We start from the raw sequence: 21,039 nt of genomic DNA, 5'->3' as shown, positions 1-21,039 counted from the left end.
CGCTCACGCACACGCACGCACGCGCACGCACGCACAAACAAAACGCAATGTTTCTGTGTCGAAGACTCAAACGATTCTTGCTTTCAAAATACCAGTCTGTGGTGTGATTCACCAAACAGTTCGGCAACAGTCACAAGTGAAAGTCAGATGTCTTTAGTTTCTGTGCTTTGAAAAACAGAATCAGTATCTGCCATTACCCACTCGCAAACAGTGAAGAGGGCGACATGGGAAAAAAGCCCCATCTTGTGGGAAGCTGAAATATAAGACGGCTGCTTTTAATGGGACTTGTAGTCAGCCACATATTCATGGGATTAAATCAAGAATAATTATATCGCCTCAAATATTAACAATGTTTTTATTTGACACCTACAGATACAATAAAAAATATTTACATAATAAGCAACACTTTGCAATTTATTTATTCAGCAAACAGCAACGGCAGTCGTCACTGACTGGAAATGCACCTATTAGGCTACAGTTGTGCTTTACAAAAGACAAGAATGGGAAAATCTAGGAAAAGGAACCACATCTTTTATGTTGGCGACACCCAGAATGCATTGCAAATATCGCTCAAATCCCAGTCCAAAGCCCCCGTGAGGGACCGAGCCGAAACGCCTCAGATCCAGATACCTGGAAAAAACGTACACAAGTCAGTCGTGAAGAGCTATGTTTATATTAAAATTTCAATGGGGGGGATATTTTACCAGCTGTAGGTGTCTTCTAGTCCTGCCCTGGAAAGGTACAATAATTGATGTAAGAGCCTTTGGTCATGTAAAAAAAACTCTAAATAAATTCTGCACAACAAGCAGATATTCTCGATGGCGTTCTTAATAACAACATGAATATCTTACTCCTCCAGCCGAGCCCTGAGCAACTCCAGCCTCTCCTCCCTCAGCGAGCCCCCACAGAGCTCTCCAACTCCTGGCACGAGCAGATCCACTGCAGCTGCCTGCACACAAACGGCAGTCAGATTCAAGTGGCTATGCAAATGGCTGCGATAAGCCAACAGACATTAGAAGCAAAGAACTGAACGGTTAAACCATTGATTCACTCACAACCTTTGACAGTGTGACTTACTGTGTGCTGAGGACTGTCCTGGTTGTCCCTCGCATAAAAAGGCTTAAGATCATACGGATAATCAGTCACAAAGACTGGAATGTTGCCGCAATGTTTCACCAGGTACTTCTCGTGTTCTGTCTGAAGGTCACAACCCCACTGTAGTAAGAAGATCTGAGGTCAGCAGCGCTCTGTGTTAACACCAAGAATAACATGGAGACAAACATGGAGCCAGTTCTGTCGAGGAAAAAACAAAACCACTTACATGTGTCGGGAAGGTAAATTCCTCAGAGCTGCGGTTTAGGATATCTATAGCATCACTGTAGGTAATCCTATAAATAGACTGAGATCGTTTCATTCATTCCGCCATTGACCTCATCCCCCCCTGCTGTATTCTTATATGCTGTGTTTATACAAACAGATACTTACACAGGGAATCTTTTCTTCAGCATAGCATCTACTGTGTCCTTTGTGTGTCCAGAGACAATGGGAAACAGAAACCAAGTTGAGCTAATAATAAACTCAAACACTTTGTTTGGTTAGGATGAGGAGCCATGTTCAATTATTACTGTATCTATTGGAACTCACCCTGTGTCCTGGAGTCACATGCTTGTGAAACAAATCCACATCCTCTGCACAGTGGGCCAAGACATACTCACTGACACATCTGAACATGTCCTCCATGACCTACAGAGGAAGCGCAGTTTAATACTAAGTTCTGCTCGACAAGGGCAACTTTAAAAAGGTGTAATTTTTTTCGAGAAGTGAATCAATACTAAATAGATTTACACCAATGTCCTGTGTTTATCAATATCAACATCACAGGGCGATATTGTATTTTAGGTGCACCTTGGTAAGATCCTCTAAGGACTCTGTGAAGGAGACCTCAGCCTCCACCATGTAAAACTCAGCCAGGTGGCGTCTGCTTTGGGAGTTCTCTGCGCGAAAGGTTGGCCCAAATGTGTAGACTCTGGAAAAGGCCCTGCAGGAGTAGACGTGACAAAGACATCTCAGGAAGGTGCCTGTACCTGCATACCTGAGGGATGTGCACGAATTTGTCCTTTACTGGTCACTGAGGACACTCTCTCACCCTGACATCACTTCCAAATGAAGCTGACCAGACACAGACAGGAAAGCTGGGACAGAGAAGAAGTGCTCATTCCCATCATTCTCTGGGCTGGATGGCTTGAAACACATCGACATTCTGTATTAGATTCACAGACTTAACGGTAAAGAACAACTGCAAACCAATGTGATCGATACTAACCTCCAGTTGAAAGAGCTCACCTGCTCCTTCACAGTCATTTGAGGTGATGATTGGAGTATGAATTTGGACAAAGCCATTTTCCTAGAAAATCAATAATAAATTATCACAAAAAGTCTTCCTCTGCATTATGTCAAAATTTTACCACAGATGTTCTCACCTTGAAAAAGGAGTGAACTGCAGCAGTGGCCTCGCTTCGTATTCTCAACAGGGAACTAAAGGCATTTGTTCTGCACCTAAGATGAGGGAACTGGCGAATATACTCAAGGCTGTGCCTCTCTTTAATTTTAAAGGGGAAATCCTGAAAGGCAATAGTAGATTAGTATTCCTGTTCAAAACCCAGATTATGACATATGCATATGTATTTACTTTTCTTACCACAGGGTTACATTGTCCAACTACATGGATGTGGTCTGCTTCCAGCTCAACGGGCTGTTTGTGGTGTGGACTTTTCTTAAGAACGCCTGTGACGTCAACAGCACTGCCGAACGTGAGCGACCTTGGTTTGAATAAGAAACCAGCACAGCGGTGTAGAAGGCAGTCAGAGTCCGGTCACTCTGTGCATCACTCATACCTGAAAAAGTGCCTTACGGGTCATCCAGCGTTGAGGCAGCAACAACCTGCAATGGCTGCAAAGAGCTCCCGTCATTCACATGGAGGAAGAGGTTGGTCTTCTGAGGTCTGACAGAGCGAACCCACCCCTGGGACAGAGACAAACAGAGCTCAGCCACAGAAGCCGATCACTCAAAATGAAAAGGAAGCAGAACATCGGGTGATCAGTTTTACTTCATTGTCAGGTGACGTATAGACACGCAGGGCACAGGCCAGATGCCTATAGGTGGTCACCAGTCTCCAGTTAGGGAGAGAATACATGATGCAGCAGTATCTGCGTCACTACGTGGTCTAAACACTGGAGAACATCACCTTTGGCTTCACGTTACCTGTACTCTGACATTTGTCCCCGGTTCAGCGCCTGAAAGTGCCTCGGAAATTCTTAGTTTCGTCGGAGCCTCTCTACAATAATGTCGAACACTTCGTGCAAGTGCTCGACCCGCGGCTGATGCAACACAAAACGTTTGAGCTGCGGCCAGAATCATTATAACAACCGCCGCTTTTCCAACATAACAAAAAACACAAAGTAAAGAAATGTGCAGGGACGAGTTAAAGTTCAAACGACATGTTGGTATTTTCCTCAGATGAATCGCGTTCCGCTTCGGCTTGACTTTCACGTCGCGAGCTCGGCCAGTTACACTTCCTGTTTGGGTCGTTCTCCATTCGCCCAATCTAGTCACGTGCACCACAAGTAACCAATCAGGTTTCAGTCAGGACAGACTTTTCCTTCTTCCAGGGAGTTGTAGTTTCAAATCAATGTTTTTTACACTAAAGCGTGCATACGAAAATAATGTAGAATATGTATTATACTTAACATAAGCTGAATGAACTGAATGAAAAAAAAATTAAAAACGGTTAAGAGGCAAGATTTTTACTTAATAATAAAACGCAATATATATTTACAGCAATGTGAATTCATTTTAATTGAGGTAATGAAGCAAACAACCGAAATCTCTCCCTCTCTTTGATCTTGTGTGATCTATCTGCTGTCAGCATGGGATCCTTTGGTGCATAAAGCGTGTTAATTTAAAATCCACAATCACGCTGTGTCCATTCTCGCCATTTGCTGGTGGAGTAAATCACATCATGCTAGTAATGTAATAAATGGCCCCAGGCCGTTACTCACCTGCTCTCGCCCGTCAGCTCCGGAGCCCCCGGTCTGCGCCGTGTGCGTCCACCTTCGGCTGCTTATGACACACCATCATTAAATCTACATGATGCATTTGAAAAGTCGGCGGGGTCGCTGACATTAATTATCTCCAGCGTGGCTGCAGCAATTAGGCACATGGTCTCTTCCTAATGGGGAGCAGAACAATTCTATTTTCTGATTCATTGACAGCGAGTGCAGCATCTAATGGGACACTTGTTAAGGTCACGTATGTCTGCATTATACTGTGTGACCGTGTTTTCAGAGCAAGGTGGACTCCGTATTTGTAAAGTAAACATAGAGAAATGAACTAAAATGTTAATTTCACAGAAAGTCTCAGATTTGATTGGATGTGACTGAGTGTAAAATCCGCTGTCTGCCTCCCTCTTCAATGCCCTCACGTGCAGTGTGCCCCTGCACCACATGGTAGTGCTGTTACTCCATCACACTTTTCATTCCCGCTCCAAACCCCCAGCAACCAAATTTATTCATTTACCCCTGAGTTGCCTTCAATATATTATTCATTTGCAGCTCCAAGGTCTGCTAAAATGGAAACAAGCTGGCATTGTTATGTTCTCTCTGCAGTTCTATCAAGAATAATGCAAAGGACCCGGCGGCTTTCATTGGCAACAGATAGTTCAGGCCACCAGTGAATTGGTGCTGCATTCAGGAGCAGCTCTCTACACATCAACAGGAGCAGCGCGGCTGCTGAAGCCCCAGTGTTTACCTATAACGCGATCTGTAACTTCCCCCTTTTTCTGCAGGCTTGACACATTCTGTGACAACTCGCGTGCGGGGGAGATGCTTGATGGCGTGCCGCTTGGATTTCTTTCTACACATCCTCGCGCACAAACCACAAGCAAATGTATGCATGAAGCAAGGTAAAACAGTACGCTCTGCTGTTTGTGTAAAATTCTTGCACGGCTAAGGAAAACATCACAAAGTAAAATGTTATCCTGTTTACACGCCTTGTATAGCCTAATAAATCACCAGCAGGAGTCAACGCTATTCCTAAGGGGAGACAGATAGCTCTCCCTCCCCGGTTCCTACAGTCTCTACAGGTAGAGGAGATGTTTGGCAGTGGCCTGACAACCTTATTTGGACTTAACAACTTGTTAAAATCAATACACGATTAGTCAGCAAAACAAAGGATTTTGCTGTAAAAGCTTGGATCTCAGGAGGATCACTGAATGCAGAGGGCGAGTACATCCTCTGCTGTCCAATGACTGCGGCACCGTATCGACAGCGCCCCCCACCCCCAACCATCAGCCCCCCCACCAAATATTCTGCATTCTCAAATGGAAGGGTGCATCGATTTTATGTAACATGGCTCGTTAAGTGCTGATTACACCATTATAGGGATGTGATTCCAGGGAATGGGTTTTGGTGACAGGCGGCCGAACGCAAATCAAAAGGAACTAACAACCCTCGGTGAAAGAGGTTGCGGCTGCGGCACCGCCTCACCTGCGACCCCCACCCAGAGGCCTGTGGCTCCGGTTGCATCTAATGAACCTGCTTCACTACACTCCAATTAGGATCCATATTCTCCCACCATATGCAGGAAAACGTGTGAAAATGATGTTCAGTCAACACAGCAATCAGCGTCTCAAACGTATTTACTAAATGGAACGCGTTTATTGGGGCGAGTTCTTCAATAATTCAGCAGCCAATCAAGAGGAAGCTTCGCCGTCAGCTGTTTGGACTTTTAGCGTCATTGCTTTTAATCAAAGGCTTTGTTGTGGATGTTAATGTCACACTTTACTGCTGAACCCGAGCTACATAATGAAGTGTTGTTTGCGAGGCTGTTTTGGTCGTGCTGTGGTGCGTTCTAGCGTTTTTAACCTTGACTGTTGTTAGCCTGAGTGAATTCTTAAATAAAGCATTGATTTTTGTTTCCATAGAGAAACAAATTGTGAGTTACCGCACACGCGGACCAACGCGCTGCGTGCGTCTTTCGATTTCCACGCTGGGTTCTGGGAAACTGTCACTGCTTTAAGTCACTGTAAAGGCTCAACTCATTAATTAATTGTAAAACTAACTGACGGATTAGTCGACCGTGAAAATAATGACTAGGTACTGTGCTAATTTGTGCACTTACACTTGCAGAGCATCTGTTAGAATCTATGTGATGAAAGCAGGAGAACTTGTACCAGCTTTGACTTTGCAGACAAAGTGAGGAAAGATTACTGGCACCGTCCCCTCCAGGTTCTCCCCTCGTGGCCCAACCACTGCTTCTGAATCCACTAACATTCTCATTCGATTTTCTTTGTGTATTGACTGAAATTCCTCACTTTGTTTATTTCCTTACATTATTCAGGCCTGAACTTATACCACTATTTGTCTGCAAGTGCTAAAAATAATGGTTTTGAGTGTCTCCAGTCCTGAAGCAGTCAAGGTGCAGATTTCTGCCAATCAGGTTAACATACATTATAACAATAGTGATCCCAACGTCACCTCCAAACACAGAAGACTGACAGATTTGGGTTCTTGTACAAAGAAAGGAATTCCCCTGATGTGTTGGGCAGACAGAGTCACGCCACCAAGAACGGTGACAGTACAACAGCTTCCGACTTCAAAACGCTCACCGCTTGAACCATTCCTGTTCCTTCACTGAGGTTCGTGAAGGAAAAGACTCTCCTGGGACGGCTAAGAATAGATAAAAGCACAGTGGTAATGTCAAAAATATTATTCCTCATCACATGGTGTTATTCTTGTCTGCACACGCGTCGGCCACAGTCAAATAAAACAGTGCGTTTTCGTCAGTGTCACCTTCAGCGGCTGTGGGCTCTGAATCAGCTCTGTTCTGTAATCTAACTTCCTGTAGGCGGGCGTCGCATCTGCCTCATGCTCCTCACACCTTCATTTGCACAAATTAGCCTAAATCTCAGTTGTGATGCAGGAAGCCTGGTTTGATCTGGGCCAAGTTAAATCGAACTGGAACCCGTGAAGGGGTGAGAATGAGAACAGCAGCACATCTGTCCAACTTCCATATCATAATCAAATATTAAAACCAGCCCAGCTGTTTGGATGGTATGTCCTTTGCTTCATGCTTTGCCAGGTGGACTGTGGACAACCTGTTCACTCAATGAATCTCACGTCAGAAGAGTTGACAGCAGGTGCTTGGATGGAGGCACAGAAGTCATCACTCAGGAACCAACGTGTGTATTAAAAGCCAGAAATGTTCATAATTATATCTTTGTTAAACATTTGGAAATCACAATTTATATTAACTCTGGTTGAAAAATGTTTCATAAATACTTTGGCCAAAATGAATAACAGAAGTTTCCAAGCTTCAATGTGGCCTGAAAAATAAAAGCACATACTCAGTTAAATTATCTTGAAATTAAAAAAAAAAACTTAAATTGAGCGGACAAGAAAAGCTCTGCTGATTCAACTCAAGTCCTGATTTATCTTTTACTGGGAAGACTATTAAAACGTTTGGTCACAGTCTGCGCTCCGCTGGATTCGCCGTGCGCTAAGCATCTTGTTCACAGGGCAAACACAATGTCCTATTTCAGGAATGCCAGCAAATGATCAACAATTCACTAACAGCAAATTAAAGCGGAGCAGTGGGAGCTGTTCTTTCCTATTTGTGTGGGAGCAGTCGTCCAAAACCCATCATTAACGTGTCCGTAACCCCCTGATTATTCATTTTACCTCCTCATTTTAAGCAGCAGTGAATTAGATGATACAGTAGGTGATAGCAACACACAATACAACAAGAAATGCAAGGTGAAAAAAGGGAGAAGCAGCAGGTCCAGCTCCACGCCGGCTCTTCCTCACACCCTCAGGGCAGCTCAGCTCTTTGTCAAGGTCATGTTTAAATGCTAGACATGGTTTTGTGTGTTCTAACACTTGAGCTCAGCCTTGAACGCGTCTGTTTGTCCTTGTGGCCACGGCGCTCTGCTCTGGAGGCATCTGCAAGCAGCATCCTCCGCTTTTGCTCCCTCACACTGGTAATAATAGCTTCAGTCTCATCAGACATCCAACCATAAATCTATGACTAATTACTTTAGTTTACCCACACACACCAACTGCCCCTAATTAGCTTAACAATGAATGGCAATGTCTTGATTTTCCATGTGGGCTTTGGAGTTACACCCAAAATGTGGGCATTCAACCAAAGTATTTGTGATTTTTTTCATATGAAAACAAATGCCTGCAACCATATGTTGTTAATTATAAAACAATTAGGACCTGCCTGAACCGCTCCTCAGAATTAAGGGCCAGTGTTTTCACATCGGCGTCATGCAGCCGAAAAAACAAGCAACCGCCATCTGAAATCTAAAAACGCTGCATCTGAGTTGTGCAGCTAATTTATGCATGCAGTCTATTACCGCTCAAGCACCTTTGTTGTACAGCAACAGAGAGACTGAAATATCATCTTTTTCATTTGATGAAACAAAACACATGCTGTGTAACCTGGGAGCTGGCACCGTAGCTGCACGGCTGCTGAAACGTTATGTCACAATGAAAAGAGCTTCTGTCTCCGTTCAGCAAACACTGCGCTCTAGTAAACACGAATTTATCACATGCCAGATTTCTCTTTAATCTACATTAAATTAAATTAATGTAATTTTTTGTCAGCTCCTTGGTCATTTTTGCAACTACAAAAATCGCAAAAAGAAATCAAAAGCTGCAGCCGCTTGTTCTTGAGCATCGCCGACTTTCTCAGTTTTTAATACAGATTCGATTCTCTGTCAGATTTCTCCCGGACCAATAAAAGCTGTTTTTGCCACACTGGGGCGTCACTTATCAAACGAGAGCGCTATTACTGGAGACAAAAATCTACAATAGTGCACGGCAGCACCTTGGAATGATAAATATAGTGTTTTTTACATTTGCAAGTGTAATATAGTAGACACACACAGCTTGGTGGTTAAAGCTGAGGAGGGTGCAGCAGAATTATAATGAAATTCTGCTCCACTGCCTGCACATGTGCTGGTCTGAGGTTTCTTGCCAATAAACAATGAATTTGCACATGTAGAACAACAGTGTCTAAAACTCCACATAAGCCAGGAGGGATCATAGAAATGTGAGTCACTCAATAAAAGCGGTTTTTGTGTGTGTGTTTCTTTGTCTTCATGTATCAAATCTAAATGATGTTCAGTAAGTCACACAATGGCAGCATTCAAGGTTTTCTCTAAGGATCTTTCAGAGGGAAGTGACTATTAAAACCTGGGTTACGTTTTCTTTTTTCCTCCTCTGACAGCAGCAGTGATTGTGTTTCACACGTTGCCTGTGGTGTGGTTGTGTGCGACTGTGACTCGCTGCCTGCCCGTGGAAGAGGCGTCGGAGGGGGGTCTGCAATTTCTACATTTAAAGGAAATTTGGCTGGGGAAAAAATATGTATAAAAATGTTGGTCTCTCTGTGAAATGGGCAGAAGTTTTGCCCTCAACTTATTTGCATGGGTGAATGAAACGAGAGGCCAAACGTGTCACAGGCCAAACATGAGCTGAACAGAAGCTGGAGCTTCTGCAGCCAAAATAATTGTGACTACAGGCTTTGTGTTCCCAACCAATAACACAAAGAGGAAGCGAAGCCAGCGTCTGCTTTGCTGTGGTCGTCTGTGATAGACTGTTTCATTGTCTGGGTGAAAGTGAGAACAAGTCAAATTGACCACAGCGCGTTTGTTAAATCACTTCCTCTAATATTTACCGAGACACTAAAGACACTTAAACTGTTAATGGCGGGTTTTTTATTGTTTGACGTGACTGGATCTGGTTTTAAGGTTGCTGGTGTTAGAGCTGTCTGACGCATCGACAGAGGTTCGGCTGTGAAAATGTCATCATCAGCATAAGCAAAGTTTTTCCTCCCAGTATTTCTAGCCTGTCTCATCTGCCTGCGAAGAAAATGTCACAAATCAAACATGTAGCTGCACTTTCCACTGTTAAATGAAGGTTTGTGTCAGGCAGCGTCTAAAAAGGTTCTGTTTAGAAGCTGTGGACGTGTTCCTCCATGTGTTCCCCTCTGGACGCCCTTTCATCAATTTAACCTTCTGACCACCGACAGCTGGCTAATTTAAGCAATACACAAGCCTTTCACTGCGTCTTATACAGGACCTGCTGCCTAATGCTTCACAGCGGCTCCAACCCTGATTCAACCCTGTGCTTCAACTCTTCAGCTCCTCCTTCGTGACACTTTGGCTCCATGGAACATCTGCAGACGCTCACTAACGCTTTGTTCTGTTTGACACGGAACCGCTTTAACCCTCCCATTTCCATCTTTTTTCTGTGCACCTCTGCATCAAGCTAAGCAGAAGCCTCCTGACTGGTAATGACTGGTGCCGGTGTCATAAACGGAAATCGATAATTGCGTTTTCATGGACATACGGCGCTACATGATAAGCTGTCCTGACACGTTAAGCGTGAGCTAACCTTTCAGTCAACCCAAACACTTACAGACACTTGGTTTAAATGGCGACTGATCCTTTGCTACAGGCAGATTTGACCTTAGCCATAATTAGCCTAATAAAAGCATTAGCTATGCTGTCAATATGATTTGCATAATGTGCAAGGGCACTTTCATTCCTGAATGCAAGCGCTGTCCAAAATGCTGCAGTGACATTTCTCTGGGTCTTTTGTTCACACCTGTCGGGGAAAATGTGACGGGAGTCGGCAGCTGCAGATGCGGCTTCAGCCTCCAGAGTCCATCAGGACCGGCTAAGACCCTGCTGGAGTCCGGCACATCAGCCTCTCAGATGCACACAATGACTGCATGTATTTCTGGAAAAGGATAAAAAAAAGGGCTTCACCTTGTGCTGACAAGATTAATTTCTTGCAGCGTGAGAGCAGAGAGAGATTTGCCGTTTCGGAGTTACACAATCTGAAGTAACCAAGGAGAAAATAATGAAGAACACACAGTTCTGCTACATTTATTTATATCCCACGAAGGTTGTTTTTCATGAGAAAAGGCTTTTCAAACACAAGTGAGTCTGCTGCTCTCGCGCAGCGTACGCGCGGCCGTGATTCTCATCAGGTTGCGCGGTGAAACGCAAGCCTCCGGCCTCGCCGCGACCTCACGCCAGCGCCGCTCTGCAGCTGCAGTCGCCTCAGCTCCAGCCAGAAAGTCCGGCGCTTTGATGTGGCTCCACTTCACAGATTATTGATTATCTTGGCAATGCGCATCTCAGTGAAAATGACTTCAGCACCAGAGCCATGTAATGAGTCACTCCCATTCGCGCACAGAGGTCAGAGCTGCCACAGTTATGTCGCTCCACAATAGGAGGGGGCTCATTTTTGGAAAATAATGCCTCCCGTTACGAGCATGTGGCACTGTGGTCTTTCAGGTGCTGCGGCTGCACATTTTGCCTTTTGCAGGTCAGTCGTACTGTACGAGAGGCGACTGGCCTCTCTGTGACCCGCAGATATATGACACTCCTCTGTACTGTAGCTTGCACTTGAGTCAGTGTTTCCACGGCTGCTGTGTTCTGTTGTCACACGTGTGAATCCGAATGAGACTTCAACGTGGAGGAAAATTCAGGCTCACTCCTCTGTGGTGGCTGGTTTACAATTCCTTGCTCCATTAGCTTTTATGATTGGCTCACCATTTGCATAACCGTTAGGTAGGAGAAGGCAGACCCAGTTGATTAAAGTCAGAATCTGAGGCCGTCCATTCAGGCATGAAGTGTTATCAGGCTGCACAGCAGATGTGGAAACTTAACCAAGTCAGGCTACATGTTCAGGAAGGCAAGGTGCCGCTTTCTTCCTTCTACATCTCTGCTGATATTCAAGAAAATGAATGCAGCTGTCATGTAATTACAGCACCTGAGATTGACAGATATAGGAAAATGAGAAACAGCAGGTGTTTCATTTTAGTGGTTGCAGGATTCGCTGGAGGAATGGATGACTGGGCCTCAGCAGGAATCAACCTTTTGCTTGATTTTAACAGCAAATACCTTCGCCTGTGTTTATCCAACACTTGGGCGCGGAGTGTTCAAATGATCAGTGAGAGGAAACAGATGGAGTGTGAACGCAACGTGAAGCTATCTTTTCAAATCAGACTCGGAGCAAGTAATGGGAAATAGCTCATGCATGGTCTTAGAGGGAAGTTTCGCCTTCGATCCACTCTGAAAAGGAGGATTTTCTTCTCCCCTCACATAAATATCTGAGGGGGTTAGTCACATTCAAATGTAATGGTAGGTGTTAAGTGAATTTGGGAGTTTAGCTGTGCAGCAGAAAGACTGGTGCTGTCAGAGAGTTCTTCCCCTGAACTGAATTCTGAAACCAATCCCTGCAGATCCAGCTGTCAGCACAGGAGCAACAGCAGAAAATCACGAGTCGAAGTTGAGTTTTTTTCTTTAATTTTGTCTGATTTATGTGAGCTGAATATCTCTGGAGTTGCCACTTTAAAGCAGACGCTGCTCGGGTTTGTGTGTTGCCTGAACTGCAAGAGGTTTAAAGGAGCGTCTGCTTCTTTGTAGCACACACACACACACACACACACACACACACACACACACACACACACACACACACACACACACACACACACACACACACACAGACACTTCGCTGTTTTAATCGATTCAAGGTGCAATTAAAGCGATTCTTACTACCCTTCAGCTTAACAACAACACAACCACAACAAATCTGTGAACTTTTAATAAGCCGCTATATCAATAACAATGATGAGCCGTTACTTCTAACACTTTCAGGCATATATTTTGTTTTTTTTTCCTTTTCCTTATAGTAAGCAGTTGCTCCAAAGCAAATTAAAGTTGCTTTCAAATGTGTGTACAATAATTGGACATGATTCCTAATGTTAAGTACATGCAAAAATGTAATTTCTACTTCCTGTCTGCAACGGGAACTGAGCTGAGGTTATTGTTATCCTGATTCCACCACACGACTACAATCCTCAGGCTGAAGGACGGTTTGAATTCATTCTGCACAGGCTGCTGCAGGACTTTCTGTTCCTTGTAAAGAAATCCTCTTCACTGCAGGCATGTGGGGCTCAAAGCTCAGAATGCCTCAAAAACTGGAAAGCCAGAGATTTGAAATTTACTTCGCAAGAAGTAGAATAAAAAACTGAGCAAAAAAAAAAGTGAGGGTAAATTGGGTAAAGCAAACAACAGGGTGAGATCATTTCCTGCAACGTGTATCCATCACGCAAAGAAAGCCGCAGTTTCCTGGGCTCACATTAATGCAAAGTGGAGGAGAACAAATGAGGCTGCTTATAAACGGAGCCCTGTTCTGGGCACCGGGCTCCGCTCCGCCTGCAGTGAGTGTAAATGCTCCCGCTCCCTCGCTGCCGCCACATGCTGGCAGCTAGCTCCCGAGCCTCCCGCCTGCTAACAGGATTAGCCCCTGAGCTGCACTTGTTTCAACAAAGTTATCAGGTTTAAAAACACGCTCTCCCGCCGGCTTTTGCCACATCAAAGCGGCCGTCTTCCACTTTGACAGTTTAATTAATAATCGTGTTTTTCTTGTCTTGCGACAGTTACAGTAAATACGCAGATGATGGCCACATGTTCACTCCGTGCAGGAATCCAATAGCTTTGAGGTGTGAACAGGTGGCATCACACGTTTAATGGCATGTGGTGCTTTATAGTGAATTAAATTAGTCCCATTAAAGTCTTGGGTGGCAGGGAACCCACATGTTGCACATCATGCACCACCAATACTACGGTCGCTCATCGTTTTCTCGGACTCCTCACACAATCAAATACCTTAAAAGTGAGTTTCTAGGAAAAAGAAACTATACAAGGCCAAAGTCGTGGAGTCTGTTAAAGGTTCGGGCCTGGAAACGTGCAACATGTGGAAGGCGAAGGTGGATTCATTCAAGAAACGAGGCCTTGTAGACAAAAACATCCTGTGAGCAGAGGAGGAATTATTTGAAGAAGGATCGTTCTTCGGAAAACTTCCAGAATCTGTGCGTCATGAGCAGTAGGTCACGACAGCGAAAAGCTGCTCTACTAATTGTTGTGAAGGGGTTGAATGATTGTGACACTGAAGTAGCTCCAGGACTTCCAGTTTGTATTGGTTCTGATTGAGGGAAATGCAACTGTAATGAGCAGCACGGTATATAAAACAAAGACAAAAATAAACACAAAATATTCCCTTTATTTTTTTTTCTACCTGTCTAACTACACAGGGTCACTGATGTAGCTCTATGAGGTATCTACATTTGCATTTTATTTACAGCTTACTTTGATGCCTTCGTATTTACATGGTCAAAGAGAAGCGCTAAAAACACAGTGTTAAGAACAAACCAAAACTCGAAATGAGTCCAAAACCTTAGAAAAAGATACAGTCTTATGACGCAACGGTTCTCAGTGCAATTTTCCACAATGCAAATATCCTTCATTCATATTATGTTGAACATACAGTATTTTTTTTAAGAAACAAAACATCACTGAATCAACCAACAGCGGAAAAAGTAACTGCACTGTTTGCTTTGACATTTGCACAGACACTCGGACATGCTCCCACCACTCCCCCCCCCCCCACACACACAGGTTCATATGTCTGATGGTTAAACTATGAGCGATTCCAGAGTTCGCTGTGGCTTGGCATAGTTCAGAAAGTACCGGAAACTGGATCAGTGTCTCAGTCTCCCAAAAAAGTCACGACTCCTCTGGAGCAACGGAATTTTCAGACGTGCCGATGTGAACGGTCCTTTGCGGAGGGGGGGGGGGGGGGGGGGGCGCGTCCGCGTGGGTTCGTTCCAAGGTTGGCATGAACGCACGACCTTTAGTCTGTAAACGGGAAGCAGAACACCTGCAGGTCTAATGCATCTCTGCCAGCAGCCACGGGACCGAGCGGGGCCCAGTTCTGCAGAACGAAAGCACTTTCAGCGCTGACCTGCGGGCGGCCCTGAGGGCAAAGGCAATTTGTATCTTTCATTCCACCCACGACACAATACGAAGCCCACTTATCTGTCTCAGCAGCCAGTATGTTAATGCGGTACGTATCAGCGGTGCGGCGGCTCGCTTTAATCTTTGTAGTCCCACTTTTTAAAAAACATTTTCATCCCGAGCTTTATCTGACTGCACACTGTGGTCAGGATACTGACGCAGGCTCACCCATAAATAAACACTGCCTTTCATATGAAAATTCAGCAAAATGGAGTTGGTCTAATAAAAAACACAGTATTTGCTTTAACTAAACCACCTTTCATAGTTTATTCCATGTGTTGAAACACCCTTAAGTATTGTTCATGTACAACAATTAACAATAAAAGGGACAATAGTTCACATTTTTTAAATTCACATTTGTTATACTGTTAATTCATATAGCTATTTATAAAACAAAACTAAAATGTAATTCAAAACCATTCCTGTAAAATACCTTTTGTTTAATACAGACATTAATTCCACAGTATTTTCTTACAGGGTTGGATCTTCACTATTTTCATCATCGAGTTGTTCGACCACAGTCAAATAAAAAGGAGCAGAGAACAATTACTTGTGTTTTCATCTTCTTCCTTGAAACGAGAAATAAAATACCTAGGAAATAAAGAGTGACCTCATCCCCCTTCGTTGGCGTTACCGTACATTTAAGCTGACTAAGCAGTTTGCTAATTTCGTCGTTCGTTAAAAAGGCCACCGTCATGCACGGTGGTCACGGTGCACGGACGCCTTCTACGCTAGGACCGCGGATGAGCATCGAGCCTCCGCGCACAAAAATTACACGGCATCACACAAATGAAGGTGCTCTGACAGGTTGGGCTCGGGTTTTGATGAAGGGCTCTACCGCCAACAGAACTCGCTCTCTCATTATTTATGGATGGCTGAGGCTATGAGGGTTTCAAGTATAAAAAAGACGTGATTAAAAGAGAAGGAATCTCCTTGGCTGAGGCGCAGCAAAAGGCAGAATGGAGCAAGCTTGTGAATAACAATCTGCGAGTCTGACAGTGGAGTGAGCCGGTGAACGTAATGCATTACCAATACTCCTCCTGGATTCCTTTGAACAGGATCACCAACAGGGACGAGGAAACGGAGTCACGAAAATAAGTCACAGACATCGCAAATGTTCATCCTCTAGCAGCCGCACTTGGAGGGCAAAGACTGGTAAAGAATCTTCAGAACGAGAAGGGCACTCTTCTATTAATACAGTGCAACTGATTGCAACCATGTTTTTTTTTTCTTTCTTTTTACAGCATATTAAAAACCAAGTTGAGCACAAAATTAAAATAAAAAAAAGAAGAGAAACTGAAAAAAGAAGTGGTCATGTACACAACTGTCTTTGGCAAGAAGTCCCGTGTCCCACATCTGAGTCCGTCACTCCAGAGCATCGTGTTCATGTCACCTTCGGCCCATTTCACTCTGTCTCATGAAGTGAATGTTGTTGACACTGTCTGCCAGCTCGGGATACTGGTCCACCGACACCACGTAGTACCCGTCGTAGCCCTGCACCTTCCCCGAGCCCAGCAGCTGCTGCTTCTCGCCCTCGGTCCAGGTCCGGGAGCCCTCCTCCCCGTCCCTCAGTCTCTGGCGCTCGCGCGCCCAGGCCTGGGCCACGGCCCGCTGCCGCGCCAGCTCCAGCACGCGGGCCTTCTCCTCGTCCACGCTGCTGCCGTAGCGCGTGTTCAGCACCAGCGCGCCGTACTGCAGCTGGATGTCCGTGATGCGCCTAGTCCTGCCGTTCAGCACCGCGTTGACCTGCGACACCGTCACGTTGACGCCCGTCTCCAGCGTGCGCCGGCCCACCGACATGCCGATGAGCGTCAGGTCCCCCTCCACCGAGCTCAGCTTCACGAAGTAGTGGGAGTCCATGCCGGCGATGGTGAAGTGGAGGTTTTCCAGGTAGAAGGCGTCGTTCAGGACTGCGGCCATGCGGCGCCCGTCCTCGTTGGCCAGGCTGATGATGTCGGTGCTGATGCGGCCCTCCCGGATGGCGAACTTCACCCCCTTCCCGAAGATGGAGCCGCCGGAGGCAAAGACCTTCCTGTCCTCCGTCTGAGGACACCCGGCGCTCTTGGCTCTGTAGATCTGGCCGAAACGCTCCAGCTTCACGAAGGCCTTCAGCTGCCTCTGAACCTCACACTGAACGCCCAGCACAGACTGCGAAACAGAGGCAACAGCGTTAGTCACACAACCCCCGCAGCGCCCCCGTCCACAGGACAAAATCCACCGCCGAGATGTGGATCTACACAAGATCATCCAGTTGACTGTGATGGTATCACCCAAAACACAACTTACACCCAGGCGAAAAAATGTAAATACAGTATATAGATTTCATTTAATAGATAAAGAGCTCATGATGCAGGAAATTTCCCATTGATCGCATTTTTTTTTTAAACAACGATGCTTCACATCCATTTTCAATGGGAAGCGCAGATGCATTAGGCTTCGCAGCTGTGACTGTATCACACGTACAGTACACAACCAAAGGCAGGGGCAGAGGTGTTTGTCGGCAAACGCACATCTCTTTGATCGTTTGTGACACGGTGGTATTTGGAAAAAGGCTGAAATTAGTGTCTTCTGACAAGCAGGACTCTGGTGGTGTAGTGCACGTATCCCGTTACTGTAGGGAGGAGGCTTTTGTATGGATACAGCGCTTTCAGCCAGAACTAATAGTTCGTCCTAATGCTTCATGACAAGAGTTACTCCTCGGGAAGAAAATGAGAAATGTTAAAATGGGGGAAGCGATATGAAATGGATGCCGGCCAAGGCGCAGGGGGAGCAGTTGCCTCAACACATCTGAGCAGCAGAAGAAAAGGCACTTTAAACACTGCGGCTTCTCGCTGTTGCCCAAGATAAGAGGCTGTGAGCTGAGGAGCTTTTGTCAGCAAGTCACATCCAAAGTCCTCCTGACAGCTTCTAATTCCGTCTCTCCGTTGCCTCCGTTGGAGGTGGCGGTGGGCCGGGGGGGGGTGGGGGAGCGGGTGGGGCTGCAGTGACCGGCCGCCGCCTGACATGACACCGCATCAGATCCGGCACGAGGCGGAAACATATGACGCGGGGGAGGGGCCGGGGGCGGCGGCCCGCGGGGACACTTCACACCGCGCCATGTCCATGTTTGTTTACCGCGGCGACTACGTGACTGGGTCAGCGGTCCCGGGGGCGCGAGGGGGGGCGACGTCCTCCATTTTACTGCGACAGCCTCCCAGGACACTCCCAGAGAGGCATCACTCACACAGCGTGGGCCGTAATCAGCCTCCAGCGCCACCCCGAATGAGAGATCAAGCCTAGTGCGGCACAAACCTCATCTGTCCGTCCCCTCACGGCATTTTCCAATCTGTGTATGGCTTCAGCAGAAGCGAGGCTTAAACGAAAGCAGCAGATCGGCTGCAGATCGGCAGGCTCCAGTGCAAAATAAAATAAAACGCCAAGGGTAGGATATACCACATGTAGCTATATTTATGCTTCAAAGAACCCTACATTTAATTAGGCTGGCCTGGCCATCTGCAGCGGGGATCAGCGGAGCATTAGCCAGCTCACAGCACCGCTTTCTAGCAGGAGGTTCAGATGAGAATATCGGCTTGTGCACAGAGTAAAGACTAATTACCTCAATCTTTCCTTACAAATCATTTATAGTTCGCACTCCAGAGGTGCGCTGAAGGAAGAGCTGTCTTCTAAACATGACTAAGACCTTCAAATCTAGGCTAACTCTGCTATTTAAAGCCTCCGTTACAGGATTTTCAGACATACAGTCTATCATGGGTATTCTTTAAAGGCTGAGTTCCTGGATGATAAATTAGCTTTCAATGATATTATTACTCAAATGGAATAATCTCTACTTATTTCTGACTGAAGCAAACATAAACACACTGAAAATAGCTTCCAAGGTGCTTCTAAGAAACTAATGGTAAAATATGTAAGAATAAACTTGTTTAATTGGGGTTAAGGAGTTTTACTTTCATTAGGAGAATCTGCCCCCTGATACAGACCTTCTTAGTGAGTCACTTTGAATTCAAGTGCTGTGGTGATAAGTGGTTTTCTGCCACTTCTGGCACAGTCTACAATGCCTTCCTATCATATTTGTTCCCAGATATGTGAAATGGAAATAGCTGGGATGTCTTTGAATTAAATTCGATAGTTTCTCTTTGTAGACTGGCACCTTGGATGAGAGATCCTCTGTGGAGCGTTACACACAGGCAGAATGCATGAGACAGTCCCAAGAGGTCTCACAGTAACTCTCCCAAAGCAGCCTCTGCTTGGAAATACAGCGGCCTCACGGTGCATGCCTGTAGAATAACAGCCCACACCCATAAGCCTTTAATTGACCACCGTGGTGAAAGGTCTTGATTACGACCGGACCCTATATACGCACTATAGACTATAGGCTATAGACGCACGTATCTCACATTAAGGGGCAGATGCTGGTGTGGGCTCTAATGACATCTGTAATTATTTATATCCTATGTCACTGTGTGGAAAAAAAATGCTCAAGGATTTCAGAAAGTGGGGACATGCAGCAGTGTCACTCAGCATGAATCTGGCCTCCTGATGGGCTGCGTTCCACAGTCTAGCTGTAACCAAACCTAATACAACAACCCTGGCCTCTTCAATTATTCAGGTGGGTTGGAGGCAACTTAAAAAGGCTGATAAACGTAGGAATCAGAGCATGTCTCCTGCTCCTCAGACCCCGGCTAACGGTGTAAGACTGAGACTAAATCAATGGTCAGCGGTGGAGGGAATGGAGAGTGAATTTCCCTAATGGCAGGACAATTACAAGAGCTGTTTAGCTTGACCCCATTCCCCAGGATGAGCACGCGGGCCGGGGACCTGGCTCACTGCTCTGTGCTGTGGCCCGATAGCTGGCACATCCTCTGGGAGTCTGGCTACACGGTGCATGTCAATTTGCCGCTGACGTTGGAAGGAAGAGGGCTGGAGGCAGAGAAGATGATCTCTCAAAGGGTCAAAGTTGGGTTTACCTTGGTGCTGTCCCACTCCTGAGTCTTGATCTGGGTGCTGACCAACTCGTAGGACGGCTCCATGGCCTCTGTGCTCGGTTTCCGGTAGCCGGGGATGACATTGTAAAGCTGGAAGCCGAAGGTCACCAACCAGCTGTTCACATCTGCATAGAGGGACAATGTCAAATGGAATAAAATCATTAGTTTAGGCTTTTAAAGAAAGACAGTGTGCCATCAGGGGGCTCTCACAGGACGTTCACTCTCTCAGCACTTGATTTGTTTGTGAAAGTGGACAAGCTGTAATAAACACTCGAGACTGTGGCACTGATTCGTGTCCACTCCTGCAGGTGCTGCACTAATGACACACAGCTGGGGCCCAGAAACGCCAAGTGACACCGAGAGACTCTGCTGGGCTCATAATTATATACGGCAATTTCATGTCATCTCAAAGCGGGCAGGACTTCGCCCGGGATATTTTGAAGCCTCAGCGGGTTATTTTGAAATACTCTTCTTTCCCTAATGAGATGCTTAAAAAATGACAGATCTGGGATTTAAAATCCATGCAATCACGATAATGTGCTTCGTCTAATAGCAGCCAGCAGCGACGCGGTTATAGGTGCCGCTGCCGTCCCCGGTGATAAGATACCATTAATACTGCACATCACAGAGCAGGCCGCAGACATGACTGGAAGCAGAGTCCGTTAAATCACACCCATTTGTTTCCTGCCCCTTTCAATGTGTTTGTTATGGGCAGCAGAATCATTGCCGTGACACTCAAGGGCCAGGTTTGTCACAGGCTGGCACTGCCACAGTGTCGCACCTGACAAAGCTCTTCTAAATAAGAATTTGTTTGAGGACAATGAAAGGACCCTGGTAATTTAGTGAAAGGAATGGAAATGCCAGCCCCATCAATCACAATTGAGGTAAAGCCACTACAGTATATCTAAGGGTCTGCTTAGCATTCAAATGCCAGTCAGCCCCTAATGGTGGACTGTGAGGCTGAGCGCCTCTCTCCCTGGCAGGCGCCTAAATGGCTTTGTTGATTAGAAACAGGTAAAAGGCTCAACTCCACCTGAACAAAAACTAGTTTTCCTCCACGATTGTCTTTAGGCAAACGAATTAAGGCTGGATGTATTATTTCCCAGCCTACGTTGGCTT

At 45.8% G+C, this 21,039-nt stretch overlaps 2 protein-coding genes across 11 annotated transcripts in view; both read right to left on the bottom strand.

The window, feature by feature from the left end:
- Positions 1–338: 338 nt before the first annotated feature.
- nars2 (asparaginyl-tRNA synthetase 2, mitochondrial) lies at positions 339–3,582 on the bottom strand. Its single transcript, XM_029172343.3, has 14 exons — positions 3,262–3,582; positions 2,912–3,021; positions 2,699–2,819; positions 2,481–2,621; positions 2,324–2,404; positions 2,147–2,241; positions 1,906–2,038; positions 1,645–1,743; positions 1,486–1,523; positions 1,322–1,388; positions 1,078–1,215; positions 852–949; positions 705–731; positions 339–630 (listed from the first exon to the last, which is right to left on the bottom strand). The coding sequence occupies exons 1-14, from the start codon at positions 3,415–3,417 to the stop codon at positions 486–488; spliced, it is 1,449 nt and encodes a 482-aa protein (XP_029028176.1). The 5' UTR covers positions 3,418–3,582; the 3' UTR covers positions 339–485.
- A 10,542-nt stretch (positions 3,583–14,124) lies between these two features.
- Positions 14,125–21,039, bottom strand: part of tenm4 (teneurin transmembrane protein 4) — a 104,855-nt gene continuing 97,940 nt past the window's right edge. For all 10 annotated transcript variants that reach the window (XM_029170575.3, XM_029170574.3, XM_029170576.3 and 7 more), the window contains 2 exons: positions 19,903–20,045; positions 14,125–17,086 (listed from right to left, as the gene is read on the bottom strand). In XM_029170575.3, the coding sequence (XP_029026408.1) occupies positions 16,328–17,086; positions 19,903–20,045 (902 nt within the window). In that variant the 3' untranslated portion in view covers positions 14,125–16,327. The remainder of the gene's footprint in view (positions 17,087–19,902; positions 20,046–21,039) is intronic.

Source organism: Betta splendens, chromosome 13, assembly GCF_900634795.4.
Source record: "Betta splendens chromosome 13, fBetSpl5.4, whole genome shotgun sequence".
NCBI lineage: Eukaryota > Metazoa > Chordata > Actinopteri > Anabantiformes > Osphronemidae > Betta > Betta splendens.
The sequence above is the reverse complement of the archived record's forward strand: the minus strand, read 5'-3'. Positions and strand labels throughout refer to the sequence as shown.

Excerpts from the sequence above, each read along its gene's own strand:
- nars2 (XM_029172343.3), bottom strand. The coding sequence starts at position 3,417 with ATGATTCTGGCCGCAGCTCAAACGTTTTGTGTTGCATCAGCCGCGGGT. Across the intron at positions 2,405-2,480 it reads CAGTTCACTCCTTTTTCAAG|GAAAATGGCTTTGTCCAAAT; the intron begins GTGAGAACATCT and ends TTGATTTTCTAG. Across the intron at positions 1,389-1,485 it reads CTGAAGAAAAGATTCCCTGT|GATTACCTACAGTGATGCTA; the intron begins GTAAGTATCTGT and ends GTCTATTTATAG.